At 35.2% G+C, this 12,944-nt stretch overlaps 1 protein-coding gene across 4 annotated transcripts in view; it reads right to left on the bottom strand.

Annotated features, from left to right (window-relative positions):
* Positions 1-3,193: 3,193 nt before the first annotated feature.
* MTRR (5-methyltetrahydrofolate-homocysteine methyltransferase reductase) overlaps positions 3,194-12,944 on the bottom strand; it is a 35,133-nt gene continuing 25,382 nt past the window's right edge. For all 4 annotated transcript variants that reach the window (XM_071553663.1, XM_071553665.1, XM_071553664.1 and 1 more), the window contains 6 exons: positions 11,883-11,925; positions 11,262-11,448; positions 8,866-8,984; positions 7,302-7,394; positions 7,035-7,214; positions 3,194-6,076 (listed from right to left, as the gene is read on the bottom strand). In XM_071553663.1, coding sequence (XP_071409764.1) covers positions 5,932-6,076; positions 7,035-7,214; positions 7,302-7,394; positions 8,866-8,984; positions 11,262-11,448; positions 11,883-11,925 — 767 coding nt within the window. In that variant the 3' untranslated portion in view covers positions 3,194-5,931. The remainder of the gene's footprint in view (positions 6,077-7,034; positions 7,215-7,301; positions 7,395-8,865; positions 8,985-11,261; positions 11,449-11,882; positions 11,926-12,944) is intronic.

Here is a 12,944-nt window from a genome sequence, read left to right as displayed (position 1 = left end):
TTTGTTTGAGACTATTTCAACAGTAACTTATGTTCTACTTATCTGTTCTGCTTCTCATAGGAACAGACCTTTTAAAAACCAACTTGCATGAAATTCTTGGATATCCAATAATTTATTTTTAAAATGTTACAGGATTCCTTTCTCGCCCTCCTATTTTTGTTTACTCCAGCTGTTCTTAGACAAGGAAAACAAAACAATTTACTACCACCAAGCTCTGCCTCTGGGGCTTCTGTTGGCACCAATGCCACTCCCTTCTAGTACATTTAGGAACTTAACATGAAAAAGGGAAAGAGATTCTGCCTTTGAAATAGTGTCTTCCAAGAGACACAAGCTGTTATTTGACTGCAGTTTTGGTAGTTCATATACTGTTCCTTTCTCATCCTTACAGAAAACAAAAAGGAGTGCTGGTGACATAAACAGTGGCTTATTCTAGACGAATCTATTCCAGCTGAAAGACAGCATAGTATCATCTTCATCTCAAGAAGCAGTGGTCTGTGTATAAGGATCACAACCAGGGAGCTGGCACTTAACCAGAAAAAAAGTTTTTACAGACAAATGGAACGCACAGGTGCACACACAAGTGCCTGTTTCAACATCTGCCTCTACCCAAAAATGCTGACTAGACACAATATCATAATTCCGCTTTGCTTTGGTGGTGTTCATAAACTGAGGGCAAGTGACACCATTTTCTCACAACACCTGAAAAACTAAAAATATTGAGGAGAAAGTACTGGAAGCAGTCCTGTTGATCTTCTAGCAAGTTGCAATGAAATGCATTAAAAAAAATAAGGAAAACTAATCAATTCTTGACTGATGGAGCCTTACAAAACTGCTGTTTTCAAACCAACAGTAGAATCTCTTCTTTTTTAATAAGGACAATTGGCTTGGAGTGCTTTGTCAATCTGACAAACCTTTTCCACTACAAGAGAAGCATTTATTCAAATGCTAATGAAAGTGAATGTAATTTGTAGTGGTGCTGAATCAACTTTTCAAGTCTGTAATTTGCATTTGTATAAAACTGATTCTTTCAATATGAAATATATTAGAATAGGGTTTTGAGACTAAACAAATTGATATACTGTTTTTGCCATCAATTTAAAAGCATTTTGATTTCTTTATGCTAGGCAACTCTAATAATACTGAGCAGCTTTTTACATTTACACATTTTCTGCAACTGGAAAGCAGATTATCAAGATTCATTAAAATAGTCTACAGCTCTTATATTAAACCATTGTATCAACTGGCTCAATTTTAAGATCTGAATCAATTGCTCATACAATTCTGCCAATGGAGATTCATCTCTCAATTCACCAGAACTGACCAGGCCTTGTAGATCATACCTTTCAGCGCTGTAACAGTCTCCTATAACCACTAGCAGGCATGCAGTTATTCTCCCATTTTTATTCCTCTAAGATACCCCCAAATCCAGAAAAGAATATAAAAAAATATTGAAAATATTCTGTTATTATTTTATTATTTTATTATTTTTATATAATCACTGTCATGCCTGAAATTAGATTACTGGATTCAGTTTTGGTCTTCCCAACTGAGATGGTGCATAACTGGAATGAGATGGATCCACAGAATGAGATACAAAGTTTCCATTTGAAGAGCAGGGAAAAATTTTAAGCTGTCAGGTTGAGATGCAGGATGACAAAGCTACTTGGAAGAAAAAAAGTGCCCTTTATAAAGGATATCCAGTGAAATTGAAACCCCAAATAAGTTGGTTGTGCAAAGCAATCAACATACAAAACTGCTAAATGCATGACTATCCAATGAGAGCATCAATTTTTACATTATAGAACTTGCAAACATGTCTTCATGGGAACCATAAAACTCAAAGTTGATTTTCAGGTAGTGATTTCATATTAGCTTGCTGTAAGTGTTCTTTTATCCTTCTTTAAAAAATGGAGCTACCAAATAATAGACTGAATAAATATGGTTACTTACGTGGAATTTTGCACTACCTTCAGCTGCAGCTGAATTTGTCCATTCAAACAGGGGATCTGTGAGTCAGATACATTTAAAATTATCTCTGGCTTGGTGCTGACCAAGGTTTTAAAAAGCATGAAGGCTTCAGGTGTAATGCTATCCACCATGGACACTACTTTAGCCAAGCATAGAACCTGACAAAATATTTCTATCCTCAACAACAGAGAACTCAACTGCCATTCGGGGAGCAGTTTAGTAAGGATACAGGAGAACACTTAGATAAAATGCGCAGTGTATACCTTCCACATGGTTTGTGTTACAGCACATCTTTGCATAGCAACAATAATCACTATTAGGCCACATAAAATATAACTGTTGGAGAAGAATTTGTGTAACATTGAAGGATGGTTTCAGAAAAGTTAGCATTTTCAGAGTACAAAACACAATACAAAACTAGCAGCGCAGTAAGCCACTATGTAATGGAGAGTCCACATAAACCCTGCAATGCTGCCACTAACTTCAGCATTCCACGCATCTTCTGTGCTATGCAGCAGTATGAATGATGGCAAAGAACAAGCAGGAAACTGAAAAACATCTAACAAGCAAAAATAAAGCATCTTTTTCATTAACAGCTTGATACCCACACATAGCCCCACACAGACATGTGTCCCACTCCCCACCCCCTCCCCGCTGGCACCTCTGATACAGCAGACCCATGACAGAATTTGTGTAGAGCACAGTGGGACCTATCCCTTCCCACAAAGTCTGATGTTTAGATTTTCCATTCCATTAAAAATAGTTCCTCAAACTTATTAAAAAATACCTCTACATTTTTGGAAAGTAGCTAGATTTTCTGTGATATCAGACAGTGCAATTATTGAGGAAATGCATAAGGAAGATGATCTGTGAGCTAATCAGCATCCAGTACTAGGAAAGCCAAGCTCAAGGCTCTCTTAATTTCCTTCCTTACTTTAGGCTCTCAGATAGAACAAAAATAATCACCAAAGACAGAAAGGAAGAGACTTATGAGCAGTATGTAAGTTTAGTCTTAAAATGGACACACTAGTGATGTTCTGTAATTCTGCTATTGGCCTAGTAATTTATCAAAAGAAACTTCTCAAGATGCTCAGCATTTTCAGAAACTGCTAAAAAGACCTGTTCTTTCTATTTCTGCCTATATTCTGGATTTCCTGAAAAGCTGGGAGAGAAGGGGGAAGGAAAGGGAGAGGGAAAAGAGGTGAAAGAAATACTACATCTGCTCTCAGGTGCAGTAAAGTCAGCTTTAATTTAGAAGCAGTAAACTAAAAAAAAAAATTTACATGAGCTTGTTAATTTGAAAAGTAAACCCTCTTTTAAAAATGTGGATTAGAAGAGAAATTGTGACATTAACTCTATTTCGCAAATTGAGAATAACTTTCAAAAACCAATGAGAAAATAAAGCCATATGAATGCTTCACTATTAATGGTTCTCTAGAACAGCAGCTTTAGCATAATCACCAGTCCTTGTTACCAGCATAACAACGGTACACCTCTCAAATATAAGAAACAGCACACAATCTTAACTGTTTCTTTTAAACAACAAATGAATTCTGTAACAAATTCTGGAAGTATGAGGTAAAGCACATACATGTTATTTCTAATGAAATAAAATTAAAAGAGGTTTAAAAAAATCCCCTGCTTTAGATTAGCAAAATCCACCTTTGTATGCTATTCTAAAAGACATTGAGGAGCAGTCATAAATCAGCACTATCTAGTTATACAAACACACAATTTAATTAAGAAAAACATAGTTCTTACTGCAAGCCTTTTCCACCTCCATCGTTCTTGTACCTCATAAGTTCTTTCCTCCCTGCCTTTCCTCCTCATTCAAAGTCACTGAATGTGAATGCAAAATAACTTCCCTCAGCTAACAGATGGTGCTCTTTGTTGGGGTTATTTTAGTTTGTTTGAACTTTGGCCTTTGCATCATGCAGTTACAAATTTAAGAGTAGCCTGCAACTACTTTTTGTTGTTCTAAGAGATCATAATAAAGTTCATGTGCTTCACTAAGGACTTACCACTGTATCACTAAATTACCCAAGTGTTTTGTAAGGAATTGATAAGAGGACAGGGGAAATACACAGATACCAGTAGTATGTAAGACCCTGTCAAATGCAATACACACAATGATGAAAGGACACTCAGCTGTCAATATCCCAAAGGGCACTATGCAATTACCTGTATTACTAAAAGTGTCAGTGCAACTTCTGTTTTGTGGAATGTAAGTAACACGAGTACTTGTAAGACATTTGAGGAAAGCCACAACTTGCAGTGAGAAAAACATTGCTTTTTCCATAATCTCCAAGACCTTCCAAGTGGCACTGAAAACTCTAAGTCCTATCTGAGAATGCATGTCATATAATAAGTGCTATTTCCAAACAAACTCCAGGCAACAGAAGGTAGTTAGACTTTTATCATTACTATTGCAATACCAGTAGCTTTTTCTTTTAATAATAATTTTGACATTTGCATTGTCTTCGTCATTTCCATTAAAGTTTAAAATTGGAGTAGTTTTGAAAAATAAACACTTCTTTGCTTCTTTATGTGCCAAAGATAGAAAAATGCAGTTTTTAATTACTGCAAGCCATCTCTCCCTATGGAACTTTTGCTGTAGAGGTTACTTCACAGGGATTGATACAATCACTCTGCTGAAGAACTTCTGCAGAAAATTCTAGTTTATCTCTTCCAAGGCTATTTAAATAATCACTACACAGGTTATATCCAAACCTTAATTCCAGGCACTTCACTGGAACGCTTCTTTAAACACAAGATTTTTATTCTAACTGATCATCCTAATTTTTCTTACTTTTTGTTTTTTACCTACCAATTAACTAATAATCACTAGACAACCATAGGGCTTGGAGTAAGTGATGTGGTTCTGATTATGTGTAAGTCAAAACAAAACAATATTCCCCCCAAAATAATGATTTGTCTAAAATATTCTCTCATACTTTATTTTTACCCTTAAAGGTCTAAGAATGACAACATGGATGTTTAGAAGTTAGAAAAAGCAGAGGGAAGAGAGGAAGGGATGTGAAGAGAAGCATAAATGACTTACACTTTTCCACCTATTTGTACATCAAGTGTCCCTCCTCAGAAAGAAGACCAGACACTTCAATGATTTGCTTTCAACAACCTGATTTTGGCAGTGGAATGTCATGTAAGGGCAACTTTTTCAAAACACTGTATTTTACTATGTCTTCAATTTAGCAAGATTAGTTTAGTAATCTGAGAAAGTATATGCTAAGCAGCCAAATTCAGCCCAACTGGCAAGTTTGCTCATAAATTATTAAACCACAAACATTTCAGAGACAGGAATGAAAACAATTTGAAAATAATTATGCAGAAAAATCTAACAGGGATAGCATAGAATGTAGCAAACTTTGAGACATGATGCAATGATGTAATGAAAAAGCTAAGTATTAAAGAGAATTTTGGATCTGAAATTCTTCAGTGACCTTTCTGTACAACATCACTCCTTTTGGCAGTTACTGTCATTGTGCAAGCTGAAAAAATATAAGGAGTCTCAGGAAGTATCCAGGAAGTACTCAAATAAATCTTGGCAAGTCAGTAATGTATTTGATGACACACAGATCAGTGAGTAACATATTTTCTCTGCAGCTTTATGTGTACATTATAGGAAAAAATACATGATGTAATGTCAAGAAACAATTATGCTTGTACAAGTACAGAAGCTTTTAATTTATACATTAAACCAATTTAAAATGAGAGAATCAAGGCACTGAGATGGTCCATTACATAACACCTCTAAAAACCGACAGACTTCAAAGGCCAGCCTGGTTTGCTGCCATTTAATAGGTTTCATGTTCCTGTTTAAAAGGTCAATAGAGAAGTTAACATTTGTGTGACTGTAGACAGCACTTTTGATAACAACTTTTACTCAAAAGCATATGTGTGAAAAGTATTTTGTGCTACAAAGGCATAGGAAAAGATAAATATTTAGCTCCAAACATCCTGTAAATAGCGTTTTTCTTCTCGAAGCATGGCCAGGATTTTCATTGCTTCCAATCTGTCAGTTTCCATTTCCATGCTTAAAATGTCTACTACAGCATCACTTACACCATCAGCCATGTGCTTCTTATCTCTGAAAAACAAAAAGTAGAGGATGAAAATGTGTAATAGTATATTTCCCATTTATCAATAACTTCAGAGGCAGGACAATATTGGAAAAAAAGCATTACAAAAAAATCCCAACAAAAATACAGCTTTTATTTTGTACAGCAATATTCTGAGTTTTCATGTAGCTGAGCACTGACAGTAACCAGGGTTTCACTCAATCCAATACTAAAAAGTTTTCAGCATGCTGTGATTTGTAAGTATAAAACGTTGCAACCATAGCTGAGCTGTCACAGAATTGATTTCTTTTAGGAAGAATTGGATCTGCTGAAGTATTTTTTATTATTATATCACTATGCAGTTCTAATATCAAAAAAGAAGAACAAAGAAAGCTATCAAAACCCTCACTTAATGATACTATTTTTAATATAGATAGCTGATATACATCTGCAGGAGAACATATTGATGTTGGGCCCTATATTCAAACAGTTTGTGCACTTATCAACAGATTTTCTAAAAAGCTTGAACCTCCAGGTAAGTTAGCATCCACAAATAAAATTTCCCAATGTAAAATATATTGCTATTACAGAGTTTAGCATTCTGGAGCACCCAAACCTGAACCACAGCAGAAGACTGCTACTATCTCATAGCTAAGCAGTTTCTCATCATGTGTATTCATAATATCTCATTTTCTAAAGAGAAATCTATTACCTTGAAACCTCCTATAATGTAATTGAATTTAAAAAAACCAAAGAAAAATAAATAATAAGTGACTAAAATAATCAGTGGAATTGTGTGGTTACAAGCTATACTTTCAAGACTGTATTGGAAAGCAATAGACACAGGGATGAAACTCTAGCTTTTCAGGGAGGCTCTTTGAGCATCATGTTGGTCCTTTCTTTTAGAGAGCTCGAAGTCTTTCTAAAGCCACAAACTTCTGCTAACACTGCTCTCTTTCAGAGACAGTCCATTTCCACTCTACTCACCCACATATATAGAAGTAACCCCTCTCTTTCAGCAGGACTCTGGCAACTTCCTTGGCATAAAGCCTAATGACGTCTTGCACATATTTAGGTGGAGCTACTTCGGCAGGTGAAGAGTCTCTTGAGAAACAAACCTTAAGATGAGTTAATGTGCCATTTTCAAGAAAACATCTCAGCTCATCTCTGAAAAGTAATAAAAACCTGTTAGCAATGGCTCAGAGGTAAGCATTCCCTCATGAATAGAAAATTAACATTAAATAGTGAACTTGCTTGAACAAATAGTCTCGATCCTGATGCCGACAACCAAAAAACAGCCATGTCTCTCCAAATTCCCAGTCTGTATGTTGTTCTCTGAGCTTCTGCCTAAACAGACAAAAAAAATTCCAATCCTGATTTATCGAGTACAGAATCTAAAACATCTATAACCTAATTCTCATTTCAAGTAGTACTTAAAAAAACCTCTGGATTGGCAGAAATGTGAAATGACTTCAGGTAAATCAAAGTCAAATCCTTTTTATTCAATTTTCTTGACTACTCACTTTTGGACCAGCTCAAAATCAATCAACTTCAAAATTTTTATTTTTTTGTCAACACTTTCATGTTGGAATAGTCAAGACTGACACATCCAAGCATCTCACAAACACTTCTGACTGCTGAATAAGGAGATCACTACTTTTTATCCTTCACTGAAAGTCCTGTAAACCACTTGGAAAAAACTCAGCAATTTTAGCATGCTTTCCATTCAGCTGTAGAAATCTGCTAGATTACAGGAATAACAATCTATTAACTATCACATCATCAGAAAAGCTATTCCATTTTCTTGAAATAATGGTGAAAGTATTACTTTAAAGGAGTTTTAGCTGCAACTTCCTAGTTGCATTTTGAGAGATTTAATTTATCCTTATGATAAAAGGCAAAATACTCCTGAGATAAAGGAGTATTTTGGAATTAAAATTAAGGAGCAAGGATGGTACAAAATGATTTGGTTAAAGCATGGAGTTAGAAACATCATATCAAAACTTCACTTTTCTTTCAAAGAAAATGTTTCAAAAATAATTGTTACAGGACCCAAGAAACTCCATTATCTTGCTGGATCTAATGAGTCACCCAGAAATGCTATGTGTCAGTTACCTACAAAATTTAGAACTATTCCTACCCAAATATCCCATTCTTCCTGTTCTTCATTTATTCAGAATGATCACGTTTTTACACATTCTTGGTGATGTGCTATCTGTCACTTTTTGAATGAGCATCCTTTTGCCTTGCAAACTTATGCTACTGCAGTTGGAGGGGCAAAATAAAGGATGTGCCTTCCCTCACACACAAACTCCCAAACCCCAAGACTGCTGCTGAGGGTTTACATGCCAACCTCCTCATCTTAAAACATCAAAATGTAAAACACAAAGAAATAAAGGAATGTGGGGGAAAACCTGACATTCATCATACCAGGACTATTTAATATAAATGCCACTTATGAAGGAAAAGGAATTTGAATACCAAATTTAAGCAAACCAGTATTTATAAAAACTACTATATTCTTACAGGACTTCCACCAGCAACACACAAAGGATTTAATTTCTTATTACTGTCTCTGTAATTCACTTAATTTCTCATATATCTACTATGAATATTAAATACAGTCAGGTGAGAGTGTTTTTCTCATTTGAAAAGCAAATAAATATACAAGCGATGTTTGTTTAAATTTAATAAGTGTTTATTATCAGCATACTACTATTACAAAAAAAAATTAATTGCATTTATACTCTAAACCTGAGACTGTATTTCTCCTCAACATCACAAAAGGCTGCTTTCCAGATAACAACTTGGTACATACCTATGTTGCAGGAAACTGATAAATGGTGAAATTCCTGTTCCTGGACCAACCATCATGAGTGGGACAGACGGGTCTGCAGGTAAGTGGAAAGTATTGTTTGGACGATGAAAAATAGATATCTAAAATTAAATTAGATAAAATATAATTGAAGAATTTTCTTAAAGCAGTGAAAACACTGTGATATTTTCCAGAATCTTCAGGATATTTATGTAGCATATATATCCACAAACCCTTTCAAATCCTGAGCTTCAGATTTTATCTTTAATGCCACACAAACATTTAGAATAAAAGCTCACTTAAGTTTCTGGGGAAAAAAGGCTCTCACACCTTATTTACAAACCTATTAATCCATCTGGAGGAAAACTGAGGAAAATCACACAGACACGAGTTTCTGAATATGGAAGTTGACTGCACCATAAATTTGGGGAATACTGCTAAAAAATTCATGGAAAGTGTGGTGCTGGTAATGAAAGGGAATTAAAGTTAGTCTATTGCTATTATGGGCAACTCAACTTCTTGAGTTGTGGTTATCTAAAAAGAACCCACTGGAAGTCAGGATTTGTTTAAAGTGAATTGAAGCCCACTGATACTGCTCTTGCTTTCTTAATTTTCCCAGAAGTTTTAAGTGGTCTCCAAAAATGCATATGGGTGAGGGGAGGCAGGTAAGAGCTCAAGGACCTTGGAAAATGTTTTACATAATTCCACTGATGAACTGCAATTCTACTCTTCAGATCTGTGTCTGAAAGGAAGCCTAAATATAATTTTTATAGAAGCTCCACGACTATCCTATGAGATGAGGCCAACATAATAGACAGAAAACAAGAGTGCACTATTTTTAATTCTTTAAAAGATTATTCAAGACTCAGCAGCAGCCATAGCAGAGCTTCATCCATTCAAGTCAAAAGCAAACATCCAATTTATTTTGCACATTAATTATGAAAGGATTTGAATTTAATTTCAAGTTTAAGGAAGGAGGGAGGCATGAGACCAAGTTATTTAAACTTTGCTCTGTAAACCTGAGTGGCTTAGCACTACTCATTTCTTATACTCTAATTCACTACAGATACAACAAAGTTAAACAGGATTATTTTCCTGGCTTCATAATGATAAAAAAACATATAATTCTTGCTGGTGGGGAACAGTATTTATGTATATACTTAAGACCACATTTGAGCTAGGAGGCTATTTTCCCTATTAGTGATTCCAAACTGGTCATTTTTATAAAACAGACTGCAAATGGTAAACACATTTATAGTGTAAATTGTATTCAATTAATCTAAGGTATGTTTGCACAAGATCACACCCATCTATTTTGTATTGTTATTCCACATATTCCTGCAATGTATGGGTATTGCTGCATATTTGTCTATGCTGAATTCTAGCTTGCACAGCAGATGTAAATAGTTCTGAACTTTAGCCAGACTCATTCTGTGATAACCCTTTTTTTTTCCTTTTTAATCACCTCTTTTTCATGTTGGATCTTTAATAAACTTCAAATCAATTATATTTTAAATAAAGAGCAGATGTGAATACTGAAATAAGATACATGATGTACATATGAATCAGTTTGCCTTTTGCATCAGTTTTAAAAAATGAAGATGACTTATATAGGGTTTTCTTCCCTTTTGCTTGACTGACATCTTGAATTACTGGCACAGTTTTCTTTCAACCAAATTCTACTTTTGTTACCATTCTTCATAATCAAATATAGATTAGACTGGCAGTAGTTTTTTTTGTCATATTAATTATATAGTAGAATTCCAATTTTTTAATAAATAGCTTACACTTAATAACTTTGAGACCAATTAATTACACAGAATCTCTTCCATAAAGGAAAAGGGGCAGGGGGGCATATGCACCTTCTTCCAGTAATAAGCACCATGCCAAACCATCATTGATATACACCAGAAAAAACTAACGACTGTCCCCAGGCATATTCAATAATGTGGCCTTTGCAAACTCTGCAAGACCTAACAAGAAATGTGAGTTTTACAATTTCTCCCCTATTATCTGCCACCCTTTCCAAGTGCCTCTCTCTTACAACACAAACAGTCAAAAACATTGAATTGCACAGCCATAGTTTGGACCATGAGAACATCCTCCAAGATGCGCTTAGGATGACTGTGAAGTAGAAAACAACTCTGTCATTTCAGCAATGGGAAGTTTCACTATTCAGGTATGCACAGAGAGGTAAAATTTAACTTTAGTACTGAGCACTGAAGTTCTAAATATGTTACAGAGGGGAAGGTAAACTTAAAAATAAGGAAGAACTGCAAAATTAAGGTGCAGCCTACCAAAACACCTGCATTACATCACAGCAGTGAATGAAGAAACCTGCAGTTGATTCAAAAATGCAGAAATTTAACAGTTAATGAGTTTTGATCTAATATTCATACCTTTACAGTTGAAGAGGTTTCTCCTTTGGTATCCAGAGTGTTTTTATTGGGGTGCAGTAGAGGTGCAACTAATTCAGCAAGCCACCCTGTACATACTCCTTTCCGTGACACTGGTCTAGAGGGACAGGGAGGGAACTCCACAATATTAAATACAAAGCACAGCTTTCCTGGCTGATACAAGTTTGAACTGCAAAAACAAAAGTATTAAAAAATCAAACCAAAACCTGAGACACAGCTCTACTATCTTGCAGCCAGTCCATCTGCAGCCCAAACCACTTCAATTGAATCAAGATTCTCAGTGTTCAGCTAACGACAATATCTATATATAGTTAGGAAACATCTTAGGGTTGGACTCAGAGGCCAATGCACAGAAGGTAGTCCAAATTCCTAACAGATCCACATGTGAGTAAGCTTATTTCTGAGAACTTCACCAAAGCCTTGCCAGACATTCAAAACAATGTTGTTTGAAATAGCCAAACATGCTGGGTTTTTTTAATAGGGTCACAATTAAGTTTTACTCTTTCCTCCTCTCTTTCTTCTTTAGATTATAATGTACACAAACATGTATGAAAAAAAGCACATCTAAATAACCAAGGAGATATAATTTGAATATTTCATTACCTTGACACTGAATAGGATCTGGCTTGTAATTTAGGAAGATGTTCTAAGAATAGAAAAAAAAGAAGCATCACTTATTTGATTTACTCATATAATGAGTGTTTATGCTGTAACAGATTACAAGATATTTTAATTTAACTATAATTTGACTCTATTAACATTCAGTGTTTGCGGTTCAAAAATAAGCTACTAAGACTTGAATTCTATTTTAAACAGGTTTAGACTCTGTGCAACATCAATTAGAAATCCTATACAATGAGGCCCCAACAGTTATTTTATGGGGTTCTTGGTCAATTAAAACCAATTGTAAGGTGCACAAAAATGATGCCAGTAGCGAGTAGTTAAGGTGAAGCTTGAAATGTAATTTTCCCCACCGTTTATATATGAGCTCAAAAGCTCTAACAGGAATTACTTGACTGAAAGCTTCCTACATACAATGTCTTAGAAGCAGATGTGCCAGTTAAATGTCAAACCACTAAGAGGACACATGTAAAGTTTTGAAATCTCAGCCAAGAAAAACCAGAGACCGTTTACTCAGCATTTTTCCAACAGAAACCCCACTATTTATATCACACACACAAATTTATATCTACACATGTATGTACATAAATGGAACTACCCTTTCTGCCAGAACATGGACACCCTGACATATTTTGAAGATACTCTGCTACATAAGATAGTTGCTAGGCAGAGTTAAGAAAAGTCAGTGCAGTGCAAGTACTTAAAGAAGACACTGAACCCATCCAGGCCATAACTTTCTTTGGGGAACACATTTCAAAAACTTTTGAGATTTCCTTTTATTCAGTTAAGTTGCTACAGCATGTTCTATATCACCTTTGAAAAGCCAAGTGTGTTTGCTTCCATTGTGGAAATTTGTGCATTTGTACAAAGTGAAACACAGCTTGCATTTATTTTTTGAAATTCCCACAGTGTCCTAAGAAGGAGAAGCTTGGGAGTAGGTGTGGAGAAGATTACTGCAAGAACATAAAAAGCAATTTCTTTGATTCATATTATGAAACATACTAAGAAACTTTGGATTCTAATTTGAAAAATGACTGCCAGTAT

This window comes from Pithys albifrons, chromosome 4 (genome assembly GCF_047495875.1).
Source record: "Pithys albifrons albifrons isolate INPA30051 chromosome 4, PitAlb_v1, whole genome shotgun sequence".
In the NCBI taxonomy this organism is placed as follows: domain Eukaryota; kingdom Metazoa; phylum Chordata; class Aves; order Passeriformes; family Thamnophilidae; genus Pithys; species Pithys albifrons.
Note: the sequence above shows the minus strand (reverse complement) of the source record. Positions and strands in the feature narration are given on the sequence as shown.